We start from the raw sequence: 13,715 nt of genomic DNA on the forward strand, positions 1-13,715 counted from the left end.
GGACTCGTTGGGTCGGAAGGGCCTGTTACCACGCTGTAAAATTTAAAAAAAACTTTGCTTGGTTCAGATTTTTTTCTCAACTGTGAATACCAGCCACAAGAAGAAAACAGTTTTCTGAGATTGTCAAATGCTTATTACTGCATTCCATGCTGACTGATGTTTAAAAAAAATCTGTTGGTAGTAGAGGGAGGGTGTGGAATCTGTATCTATTATTTGAACGTCATTAGTACATTTAATATTCCCTTTTGTTTGAAACTGGGATTCAGGTTGCCTGGGGTGAAACCTCTTCTTGGTTTACTGTTTGGGCTTCAGTTGTGGAAGCTCATAATCATTGTTTATTTAGTATTTTCAAAGGGTCACTGTGCAGAGTTGAATGTGATGAAAAATGGAACAAATGAAGTTGAAAATATCACATTTGTACATTAATCATGTGATATATTTTTGCCATGATTAAATATAATTCAAATGTTTGTTATTGTCACATGTATTAAGGTACAGTAAAAAAAACTGTTTTACATGCCATCCAGACAGATCATTTCATTACAACGGTGCATTGAGGTAGTGCAAGGGAAAGCAATTACAGAATGCAGAATAAAGTGTTACAGTTACAGAGAGTGCAATGCAGGCAGACAATAAGGTGTGAGGTCAAGAGTCCACCTTATCTTTCTAGGGGACCATTCAATAATCTTGTAACAGCAGTATAGAAGCTGTCTTTGAGCCTGGTGGTATGTGCTTTCAGGCTTTTGTATCTTCTGCCCAATGGAGGGTTGGGGGTGGGGGGAAGAAGAGAGAATGTCTGGGTGGGCGGGATCTTCGATTATGTTGGCTGCTTTACTGAGGCAGCGAGAAGTGTAGTCAGAGTCCTTGGAGGAGAGGCTGGTTTCCACGATATGCTGAGCTGTATCCACAACTCTGCAGTTTCTTGTGGTCTCGGGCAGAGCAGTTGTCATACCAAGCTGTGATGCATCTGGGTAGGATGCTTTCTATGGTGCATTAATAAAAATTGGTGAGGGTCAAAGGGGATATGCCAAATTTATTTAGCCTCCTGAGGAAGTAGAGGCACTGGTGAGCTTTCTTGGTTGTGGCATCTATGTGGTTGGACCAGGACAGGCTATTGGTGATGTTCACTCCTAGGAACTTGAAGCTCTCAACCCTCTTGACCTCAGCACAATTGATATAAACAGGAGCGTGTGCACTGCCCTCCCTTCCTGTAGTCAATGACCAGCTCTTTTGTTTTGCTGGCATTGCAGGGCATAGATGTGTTGCTGTGCGGGATTGTTTATAAAGTGCGGTTTTGTTTCAGAATTGGTGCAAGCAGGTTTTTGTATAGTGCACACTCATGAAAATAATGCCCTTTTTAAATGAAGTTGAGTGTTCCACTATTGTTTCTCTTTCAGGAATTTGAAGATGATAATCTTGATGAAGAAAATGATTTCATACCACCAGCAGAAGACACTCCATCACCTCCAACGCCTGCTGAAGTTTACACGCTGTCTGTTCCAAATATTATGCTTTCTACTCCAACACAACTTCAGTTATCTAAAACTCAAGGTATTTGCTATTCTGCATGTCAAACAGCCTTTTACTACCTTTAATATTTAGATTGATTAAATAATAACATAGATTACTTGGCCAATAAGTGATCTAATAGAACATAGTTACTTGGCTTCTTATTCCATATGTTAGTTTGAAACAATCAATCCTAAATGACATCACCATAATCTGTAGGTTACCTGCGACTTGTTGAATTTATCTAGCAAGTCATCCACCAGGAAAAGTGTGCACTAAGTTAGCTAATTTCATATAAGTGTTTTAATTGGCCCCTTTTGAAAGGACAAACTTTACCAGGAATTATATTCCTGAATTTGATTTAAAAAAAACACGCTGAAGGCACATGCATGTGAAAATCAGGCGATAGCAGGAACAAGTTTGGCTGTAATACTCTGTATAGCTCCCTAATCTGTCAATGCCATCTCAAGGCTGGATGGTTAATAGCAAGGCTACCAATTTATTGTGTTAAAGAATTGGTAAATGAAGTTGCTGAATGTTTTCCCAAAAAAAAGTCCTCGGGAAAATTTCAGGATGGTCTTCAAAAGGCTGGTTAAAATTTCTGGTCTAATCCATAATAAATGTTGCAGTGAATGTGACCCTGGCAATTGCAAGTTTATGCCAGCAAGGGGTCGGTCTGAGAGCAAAGGTGGTATTTGAGGTTGGCTGGAACTTATTTATTCCTAACTTTTCATTTTATGCAGTTTGATTCATTGCCTGAATGCCTTCTTCAAACTGCTTGAAAGCCTCAATTCCTTTAATTCCCAAAACTGTATTTAACTCTTTCACATTGACTGAAGTTTCAGGATGTAGGGAGAATAGTGCCCTGCTTAGTGTTAGTAAATAAACAATAACTTGTATTGATCTGACATCTTAATGTATTTAAAATATTACAAAGTGCATTTAACAGGACAAATAAAACCGAGGTTTGACTGTACCACGAAGGAGGTATTGGAGCAGATGAACTAAAAGCCTAATCGGAGGTAGATTTTAAGGAACACCTTTTTGAAAAAAAAAGGCACTCTGCAATAGAAGGCATGCTAGACCTCAGTCCTCATGACAGAATTCAGGTTTGGCAGCTTTGATAAAACAAATACTTGTAAGTTATGTAGTTTTGATATCTGAATTTAAATTACGTTGAGCCAGAGCAATCATTCATTGAGCCATACTTGTGTTTACAACACAGAGGCATATAAACAGTCAGCTGGTAGTAAAAGAAGGGGCTGATCAGGTACCATACAAGAGACCTATTCAAGAAGGTAGAATGCACGGTTGAGTACTTTTCTTTACATCGGTCTTTACCAAGTAAGATGCTGCTGGAGTCTTGGCAGACGAAAATATAGTTGGATGGGCTAAAAGTTGATATTAGAGAGGCTAGTAGTATTTAGGGGATAGATCATCTAGTCCAAGTGGGATGCATTCCTAGGTCGCTGAGGGAAGTGTATGTGGAATTTAGGGAGGCATTGGCCATCCAAACATCTGTACACGTGGGTGGTGCCTGAGAGCTGGAGAATTACAAATGTTATATTTCAAAATAGAGTTGTTAAACTGGAAAAACTACAAACTCAGTGGGGAAACTTTTAGAACCAATCATCAGAGACAGAATTACAGTCACTTAGGCATTGCATTGATTAGGGAACACAACCCAGAAGTGGTAAAGGCATCATTTAACTAACTTGTCTTTTTTTTTGAGGTAACAAGAGTTGATATGATGAATGTGAATTTTAAAAAGGCTGTTGATAAAGTGCTGTTCAATAGACTTGTCAATGAGGGAGAACCCTGTGGAATAAAAGGGACAATAGCAGCATGGTTTGAAAAGTGGGCAAGTGACAGGAAACACGGAATTTTGTAATAATCCGTTGATTTTCAGACCAGAGGAAAGTGTACAGTGGCACTCCCCGTTGGTTGAAGTTAGGACCACTGCTTTTCTTAATGTATATAAATGACATGGTATTGTAGATGGTGCAGAATTTGGAAATGTAATAGACTTAAAGGACTAAGGCAGAGATAGATAGGACTAGTAACTCAGCATTCCAGGGAACAGAATCTTCAGGTGTGATGGGGAAGATGCAAAATGAGAGGTGCCATTGCAACATTAAACATGGAGGGAGAATATTGAACATCACAGCACCATACAGGCCCTTTGGCCCACGATGTTGTGCCGACCTTTTAACCTACTCTAAGATCAATCTAACCATTCCCTTCCACGTACCCCTCCATTTTTCTATCATCCATGTGCCTATCTAAGAGTCTCTTAAATATCCCTAATATATCTGCCTCTACCTGCACCGCTGGCAGTGCGTTCCACGCAACCATCATTGTGTTTAAAAAAAAATTACCTCTGATATCCTATCCCCCTGTGTGTTAGCTCTTTCCGCCCTGGGAGAAAGGTCACTGGCTGTCCACTTGATCTATGCCTCTTATCATCTTGTACACCTCTCATCATCCTCTGCTCCAAAGAGAAAAGCCCTAGCTTGCTCAACCTTTCCTCACAAGACATGCTCTGCAATCCAGGTACAATCCTGTTAAATCTCCTCTGTACCCTTTCTAAAGCTTCCACATCCTTCCTATAGTGAGGCGACCAGAACTGACCACAATATTCTAAGTGTGATCTAACCGGGATATTATCTTGTGGCTCTTGAACTCAATCCTTCGACTTCTTAACAACCCTATCAACTTGGCACAGCAACTTTGAGGGATCTATGGACTTGGACTCCAAGATCCCTCTGTTCTTCCCCACTGCTAAGAATCCTGCCATTAACCCTGTATTCTGCCTTCAAATTTGACCTTCTAAAGTGAATCACTTCACACTTTTTCATGTTGAACTCCATCTGCCACTTCTCAACCCAGTTTTGCATCCTATCAATGTCCCATAGTAACCCTCGGCAACCTTCTACACTATCCACACCACTACCAACCTTCGTGTCATCTGCAAACTTCCTCTTCCACTTCCTCTTCCAAGTCATTTATGAAAATCAGAGCAGGGGTCCCAGAAAAGATCCCTGTGGAACACCACTGGTCACTGACCTCCAGGCAGAATACGCTCCCATCTACAACCACCCTCTGCCTTCTATGGGCAAGCCAATTCTGAATCAACACAGCAAAGTTTCCCTGGATCCCATGCCTCCTGACCTTCTGAGTAAGCCTATCATGGGGAACCTTATCAAACACCTTACTAAAGTCCATATACACCACATCCACTGCTATATGCTCATCAATGTGTTTTGTCACATCTTTAAAGAATGCAGTCAGGCTTGTGAGGTATGACCTGCCCATCACAAAGCCATGCTGACTATCCCTAATCAGACTATGCTTCTCCAAATGCTCAAATCCTGTCCCTAAGAATCTTTTCCAATAATTTTCCCACCACTGAAGTAAGACTTGCTGGTCTGTAATTCCCAGGGTTATCCTGTTCTTAACATATGAGTAGAACACCTTGGAGTTTTCCTTAGTCCTACTTGCCACGGCCTTCTCATACCCCCTTATATCTCTCCTAAGTCCATTCTTAAGCTCCTTCCTGGCTACCTTGTAACTCTAGAGCCCTGTCTGATCCTTGCTTCGCAAACCTTAAGTAAGCTTCTTTCTTCCTCTTCACTAGATATTCCACATCTCTTGTTTTTCACCCTACCATCCTTTCAATGGGACAAACCTATCCAGAATCCCATGCAAGTGATCTCTAAACAACCTCCACATTTCCATTATGCATTTCCCTGAGTACATCTGATCCCAATTTACACTCCCAAGTTCCTGCCTAATAGCTTCATAATTCCCCCTCCCCAATTAAATACTTTCCCATACTGTCTGCTCCTATCCCTCTCCAAGGCAAGGGTAAAGGTCAGGGAGTAGTGGTCACTGTCTCTGAAATGCTCACCCACCGAGAGATCTGACACCTGACCAGGTTCATTGCCTATTACCAGATCCAGAATGGCCTCTCCTCTAGTCCTATTCAATTATCACGCAGCTATGCCTCTTGTGTTGTCCGGAAATACCTAGAAAAGAACTGGGTCCCAACACTTACTTCTTACCGTGCTCCCACTTCTCACACCAAGAGTCCTGCTTCTCACTCCAGGTCACGGCCCTCGCTGCCAATCCTAGAAAGTTCTTCAAATGAGGCCGTATGGATAGACCTTAAAAACAAAAAGGGGGTGATTGCTTTGCTGTGAGTGTACTACAGGCCTCTAAACAAGTAAGTAGGCAATAGAGAAGCAGATATGTAGGCATATCACAAGTGTAAAGTTAATAGGGGAATAGCAGTAGGGGATTTCAACTTCCCCAATATTAACTGGGATCAGCTTAGAGTGGCTTGGGGGAGTGGAATTTTCAATGTGTTTCCAAGAGTTTTTTGAGCCACTAAGTGGATAATATTACTAGAGAACAGACATAGAACACAAGAGCATGGTTTTGGTATAATTATATAAAACATTAGTTGGACCACAGCTGGAATATAGCATGCAATTCTAGTTGCCACATTACTGGAAGGATTGATTCTGCTAGAAAGGTTGTAAAGGCAATTTGCCAAGATGTTGTCTGGCTGGAGTTATGAGGTAAGATTGGATAGTCTGGGTTTATTCTCCTTAGTGGAGAAGACTGAGTGCAGAGAGGGAGAGTGAGCTGATTGAGTATTCAAAATTATGAGGTAGGTGGTGAGAAACTTTTCCCCTCTGTCTATGACCTAAAGGCACAGGTTTAAGATAAAGGGCAAGAGATTTGAGGAAGGATTTTTTTTTCCCCACCTGGATGAAATCTGGAAGGCACTACCTGAGGGGTTGGTGGAGGCAGCCCCTTAAACATGCTTCACTATTCAACAAGCTGATCTACCTCAATCACCATTTTCCTGCCTAATAATCCTAAATCTATCAAACTCCTGAGCTAGGGGAAACATCCTGGTTCTATCCTGTTCGGTCCTCTAAGAATTTAATATGTGTCGACGAGGATGCCTCTCATTTTTCTAAGCGCGCTTGATCTCCCTTCATATTATATGCCTGGCATCCTAGGAACCAGTCTCCTGAATCTTCACTGCACTTCTTCTATAGCAAGTATAGTTTTTAGGGTAAAGAGATCTAGGGTATACAAACCACTCCAGGTATGGGGTCACCTATATAACTGTAGTAAGACATCCTTGCCCTTGTACTCAAATCCTTTAGCAATAAAGACCAAAGTGCTATTTGTTTTCCTCGTTTCCTAGTCCACCTACATGTTAGCTTTCAGTGACTTGTGTATAAGGACACCTGGGTCCCTTCGAATATTAACATCCCCAGATCTCTGTTAAAGAAAAATTGAGCAATTTCTGTTTGTGCATCGAGGTGGATAATGTCACGATTCTCCACATTTTACTTTTATCTGCCATGTTGCCCGTTCCATTCAGCTTATCTGAAGCTTCTTTGCATCCTCATCTCTGCTGACATTTCCCACTTAGTTTCACGTCATTAGCAATTAGAAATATTACATTTGGCTGCCTCAGGCATATTGTTATAGATTGTGACTAGCTGATGTGGTTGAAAGATGAGGGAAGGGGGGATGTAAAAGAGGAGGTGGCATAGCAGTATTAATCAAGGAATCCATTACTGTTGAATGGAGGGAGGATGTCCAAAAAGGTTCTGCAACTGAGACCTGATGGATGGAGCTTAGAACCTCTTGCAGTAAAGGCCAATATACTATTTGCTTTCCTAATTATTGCTGTATCTCCCTGTTAAATGTTCAGTAATTTATGTACAATGCCACCCAGGTTCCTGTGAACACCAACACCCCATTCACTTGCCATTTTAAAAAATGCACTGCTTTTGTACAAAGTGGATGATGTGGTGGTCCAAAGGGCCTGTTTTCTGTGCTGTGGGACACTTTCACTCTGTGACTATGGCCAGGGTCACCTCCCTGCCCTCCACACTTCCCTTTCAGCTGTGTGGCTCCACCATGATTTTTCATTGCAGCTAGACAGCTGAATGGCAAGAGGACTGTAGCTGACTGCGACTCTGGGTCTTTGGCTCAGTCTGGGACTCTTTGTATTTGCATATTTTTTGTTTATAGTTAAGATTTCCAGTATTTTTGCTTTCGTATTTCTAATATCCCCTTATGTGATTTTGTGTCAATTTTTAATTGAAGCTGCTTCTATGAAGTGCTGAGGTTTTTTTTTAACTACTACAAAAGTGCTCAATAAAATGCAAGGTGCTTTTGTTGTAAATCTGTAGTTACATTTGAATCAAGGAGAAGTTCTTCCTTTTTTTAAAGATCTGTGTTCCTGACAGTAGACTTCCTTTCTGTGATCTTAAACCTTTTTTGTAGCAAGGGTTGACATATTAACATTTGGCACTATTTCAATGTAAACATCCCATAGTTTGCTATTGTGACTTTGTGGCTTCCTTTGGAATAAATAGGACGTGTACACTGGAGTTGAGAGATGGAAAATGTATGAAACCTTTTTGTATTGTAATAAAGTTATTCGTTCAAAGCATTTCAAAATATGCGCTTTTAGGCTTTTGGGTGCATAGGATTGATTTGCTCCTCCACCAAGATGCATCTTTGTAGATAACATAGACTTATGTAATAATGTTCAAGTTTTCTTATGGCTTCATATGGTCCAACTATTTGCTTGAGTTTATGGGTTTTTGTGTTGGCAAAGCATTTTGTTGTACAGATAGCTGATGTCTATGTACATTGGTACTTGATGTAAATTGATTTGATTGTCAAAGCTCTGGAAATCAATGTTGGTTCTCCATTCTCTTCCCACTAATCCCTGTCCTCCACCCTTCAATCCAATTAATGATTTCCAGTATTCTGATGTTTATAAAACATATTAGGTTTATCAAGGGTGAACATCTATATTGTGTTTCTGAACATGGCAAAAGACCACATGCTGCTTTGCAGCATTATGAATCAAAACATGACACAGAGGTACATTATAGGAAATTGGATATTATTCTGACAAACTCGTTAGACTTTGCAATTCCTTTACTCCTTTATGAAGGGAATTCTAGACATTGATATCTTTCCTTTCTTTTATAGTGTATTCATTTACTGAGAGATCGTTGGATCTACAGATTTTTTTATATTTTATTGTTCTTTATGATTACTGCCATGATTGTTCTCCTGATCTCTTTGTATTACATGTACAAACATTGATGTTATATATTAATCTGTATTAATTTGAAAACTAATAAAAAGATTGAAAAAGAGAATATGAGTAGTGGAGGATTGGACAAGCTTGTATAAGGAGGGCAAATCATTTGAGGCTGGTCAGGATTGCACTTTGTCAAGTCTAGAGGTAATGAATATATTGATGCACCTCCTAGTTTCAGGGCTGAAGTGGCCAATCTCAATTTAAATACTGGTTTGGAAATTTGGTGAAAATTAAAACAGGAAGCTATCTCATGGAAATATTTATACAGAATATGCTTCTGTCATTTGATTTGTTGTTGTGTTTTGAAGGAGTATCCTCAGCACCTTTTGTACGCCATCATCTTAGCTACATTCAGGAAATTGGAAATGGCTGGTTTGGTAAGGTAAGAACTAGTTTTTCCAAACTAAAGGGTACAACATTACAGTGTTGAAACATTTGTCTGTTTAAAAAAAAATTGAACAGTAGTAGCAAAGATACTAGATATTTAAACTTAGCTTAAATGTGGCTTTATTTACAAGATCTCCAATTGCTGGGAATCTTAAATGTGGCCTTTACTCTCTCCCCTGTAAGCATCAAGAAAAGTTAATGTCTGTTGTTTATAATTTTGCAGCAGAGATGAAACTGAGCCAAATTGGCAGTTGGAGCTCCTAGATCTGAAATGCACTGTATTGTAGAATGCAGATAGCAATTTATTCTCTCTTGGCATTTGACAAAAAATAAAGGACTAAATTGTTTATTGTTTTCTACCTTAAGTTGAATGATTGAACATAATGTAGTCTTCATGCCTCACTGACCAGTTCTGATTGCAGACGAAGTTGACATTGTGTTGCACTGCTTATTGAATAACACATTAGTTGCTGTTCATTGTTTTTTTTACTGAAATCTGTTTTGAGTTCCACCATAGTTAAGTTGGCAGTGCACATGTAAATGCATCCTAAATACCATTTTGTATCTTTTTCAAAAAAAAAATTAGGATTTATAGAAGTAATTCAGCTATGAATGAGCAAAATTTTTATCTTGAGGGTGCAATCACCCACCATGGTAATCCTAATATCATTGAATGTCTGAGCCCCTTGCCTGTTAGCATTCTTGGGAGTTACTTAACCAAAAACTCAACCAGCTGCATATGCAGTGGCTACAACAACAGGTCACATGCTGGGTAACTTGTAAAGGGTGATTTGCTTCCTAACTCCCCACAGTGTATCTGCCCAAAGCTAGAATATTCTTCAACTGGCCGAGAAGAATGGAACCGAACAACACTGAAGTAGCTCACACCATCCAGGATAAAGTAACTACCATCCATCCACCACCAAAGCATTCACTCATTTCAACACTGACATTATATGCCATCTGTAAAATGTACTACAATTACTCAACCTCGCCACTTCAATAACACGTTCCCGACCTTTGCTTCCCAGAAGGGTAAAGCTAGCAGACTTCTGGGTACATCCTGACCAGCCAGTCCCCTCACACGTTATCCTGACTTAGAAATACCATTTCTCATTGTAGCTAGGATTAAACTGCAATTCTCTACCCAGCAACAATATGGGAGTATCTTCAAAAGATGTACTGTATTGGTTTAAGTGTTAAACCCAGGTTTTTAAACTGGGAGTTGGGCTCTCCTGTGGAACAGTGTTTGGTAACATAAGTGTGTTGGAGTGGAGAATGAACGGGACTGATAAAACAAACTTCTCTGAAATGGGTCATCAGGGAAAAGGGTTTGAATCTATGGTATAAATCATTGGCTTGAAAAAGCCTACAACCTTTGTCTTGCTTTTTGGCATTTTTGACGATATAATCCCATATCTATTACTGTTAATGTACCCTATTGAATTTAATACAGGTATGTTCAATCTCTTAATTTTTAAAATCCCATGGATTTGCAGTAGACATAAATTTGTTTCTACTTTCAAATTGGATGATCACTAACATTTTCCTTAAGAATTTGCATGACGGTGACACAGTCCCTATCGAGCATTCCAGATTTGTGTCTATTTCCTGTTGTCCTTTCCTGAGGATGAATGCTTAGCTACCCAAGTTGAGTGATGTGGATTTGCCAGACAAATGTACAAACATCCTTTGTCACCTGCTGCAATGTCCTTGTCCTTTTCCACATTGCATGTAATCAAGAATGTTTGTGGGAAATTAGAGACTTCCTGTTTCAGAGAATTGAAGTACTTAAAAGTCCTCTTCTGCATATTTTGGAAAGGTTCTTCTTGGGGAATTCTACCAGGATTCCAGTTTAGTCAGAGTGATTATTAAAGAACTGAAAGCCAGTGCAAGCTCAACGGAGCATCATCAATTCCTTAAAAATGGGGAGGCTTACAGGTTAGTAATATTTTTCACTCTTACAGTACAGTATAAGGAAAATTGTAAACATTTGGGCTGGGATCTACATGATTTTTGTTTTCCACAAACCTCAGTAATGGATTTTATCTGCAGTCAACCTTTTGGATTTCACGGACTGTAAATTGAACAGTTGTTGGGTCTGCTTTTGCAATTACAGATACAAATTTGAAATTGATAGAATTAAAATTTTATTTTTGCATTGCTTGGATATTAAGAGAATTAAGGGATATGAGGTGTGCGCAGGAAAGTGGTGCTGGGGTAAAAGAGCAGCTGCAGCACCGAGTGGCTGAGTAGACATTAGGGGCTGAATGGTCCACTCCTATTTCTTAAGTTTTTGTTCGGGTTCTTTAATAACTTTCAAAAATGGGTGATATAGAAACCATCTTCATTATTGTCTATTGATAATAAGTTAACCATACAGTATTTCATTGCGTTTTCACTAATGGAAATTGGAATTAAGCTCTTGGCTCTTTTCAGTGATGGGCATATTGAGAGCTATAAACGTGTCACTTAAGTGTCATCAACTAATAAATTGTTTTAACAGATGCTTTTGGCAGATTTTTGCTTAGAGCTTGTATTTGTATACTGTATGTACAAATCACATCTCTCGCTCACACCAGCAAAATGGTAACTAGTTGCACCAACAATAAACTTTTTTCCAACACTTCTCTCCAGGTTTTTTTTGTCAGGTCATTTCATGCCTAGTTGCTAATATGCGGTAAGGCTTTTCTATTAGAAAAATCCAGGAAGTTGTGCGGACTAAGCAGATATCTGAGGATAGGAAAAGCAGAACTGGATTTTTTTAAGATTATAGAGGCATGGAGAGGGAGAGCACAGAAACGGGCCTATCTGCCGACGGAGTCCGCGCTGACCCTCAACCACTCATTTATACAAATCCTACATAATCCATTCTAATTCTCCCCATATTCTCATCAACTCCCCCTGATTCTATCACTCCCCTACAAACCAGGGGCAATTTGCAATGGCAAATTAACCCACCATGCAGTTTCTGGGAGAACATGCAAACTCCACACAGACAGCACCCAAGGTCAGGATTGAACCCACGTTCTGCTCGCTACGCCGCTGAGCCACCTTTTTCTTGCGTTGCTCTTAGCTGAAGTGAATGACTTGCAGAAATGTTTTTTGTTATCAAAGGGCATTGAAAACTGTTAATTCTACGCTTGCATTTGGATTTGTATGTGTGCGTGCCAGTGTTTAGTGGAACTTAGTGTAGTCACAATCTTTTGTGATACACCAGTTGTATGAAAGGTACTGCTGGCGGCTGAAATGGTAAAATAATTTTGATGGCTAGTTAAAATAATCTCCTATGATGGTGCTTATAATGTAAGAATATGAAATCCCTATGCCTAATAGTTTTGCTCTTTATTTCTAATTTCAGAGTTTTGCAACATCCAAATGTGCTCCACTGCTTGGGACAATGCGTGGAAGCTGTCCCTTATCTGTTGGTATTTGAATTTTGTCAGCTGGTAAGTAAATACCAGTTTCAATGCTGTAATCCACAACAAGGTTTCTCTGTGCTTGATAACCCAGTGAAATACTGCTTTTCTTCAGTTACTATGGCAGAAATAGACTATTGTGCAGCAGAGAGGATAATACCAGTCAAAACAGGCTGCTGCATGATTTTGAGCCCATTGCATGTATTTTAGGGCTGCACCTGCATCCTTCCCATTCCTGAATGTTGATTTTATCTGTTATTAATGCAGCTGGACAGAGGAGGGGCTGCTGAATGCCGTAATTAGGACATCTAAGGTCTTGCATTTAAACCAGCTGCTTTTTGAGCTGAAACAATGTAAATATTCCCATAGAGGAGAAATGCATTAACCATTTTTTTCCTAAATGATCTGAAGAGTTTATTGGCAATGTGCATTATTTGCATTAATTGCATTGTTGGCAATATTCTTCCCTACCAAGGATTTTCCTTTTTATGCTTGTTTCCCCGTTAACTTACTGAATATTTTAAAGCTGTCAGATTATGCACTAATAATCTTTTTCTGAATATTTAACAACTACTTTTAATTGTTGCCTTCCATGTTCATGTTATGGAAATTTTGAGTATAACATACATGAAAATTGTTATTCCATTAGAGGTTGGATGAGATTACAACCCATCAGAAAGGGTTTGAGTAGTTTCAGAATGTACCCCCGATCTTAATACGAAGTTCTAGGCACACGCCCACCCACTATTTTAAAGGTTCTTTATTCAATAGATTGAAATCATGTTAAGTTACAAATTATGCCAGAGTCTGAAAAATGAGAAGGAAATTGTGGGTGTTAGTGTGATTCATTTTATTTCTAAAGCCATATTTCAAAGGTTTATGGTGCAGAAATGCATTTTGGTTAGCTTCTGCATTTTCCATTTGCAGTCAGCTGCCTTGCACATATGAACTTTTATCTTCCAATTGTCATATTGATGATACTGAATGATTGTTATTTTAATTGAACTTGGACATTGTGACTTTTTTTTTGCCTGTGCGGAAATCTATATCATGGTGAAAAATTAAAATTGTTTTCTGATTAACTTTCAAATGAGTTATTTCTAACATTCCCTGTGGATAAAAAAAAATGTCTTTTCATGTTGTTTTATTAATGGTATTTGAGCAACTTATTTGGTAATGTTCCTGCTATACACTTCCAGCAATTTGGGCTTGATCCTGACCTTGGGTGCTGGCTGTATGGAGTTTGC

At 39.3% G+C, this 13,715-nt stretch overlaps 1 protein-coding gene across 1 annotated transcript in view; it reads left to right on the plus strand.

Annotated features, from left to right (window-relative positions):
• Window positions 1–13,715, plus strand: part of lmtk2 (lemur tyrosine kinase 2) — a 104,212-nt gene that overhangs the window by 29,090 nt on the left and 61,407 nt on the right. The window contains 4 exon segments of the mRNA XM_052021233.1: window positions 1,398–1,551; window positions 8,971–9,044; window positions 10,872–10,990; window positions 12,411–12,498. Of these exon segments, the coding sequence (XP_051877193.1) occupies window positions 1,398–1,551; window positions 8,971–9,044; window positions 10,872–10,990; window positions 12,411–12,498 (435 nt within the window).

This window comes from Pristis pectinata, chromosome 8, assembly GCF_009764475.1.
Source record: "Pristis pectinata isolate sPriPec2 chromosome 8, sPriPec2.1.pri, whole genome shotgun sequence".
Taxonomy (NCBI): Eukaryota; Metazoa; Chordata; class Chondrichthyes; order Rhinopristiformes; family Pristidae; genus Pristis; species Pristis pectinata.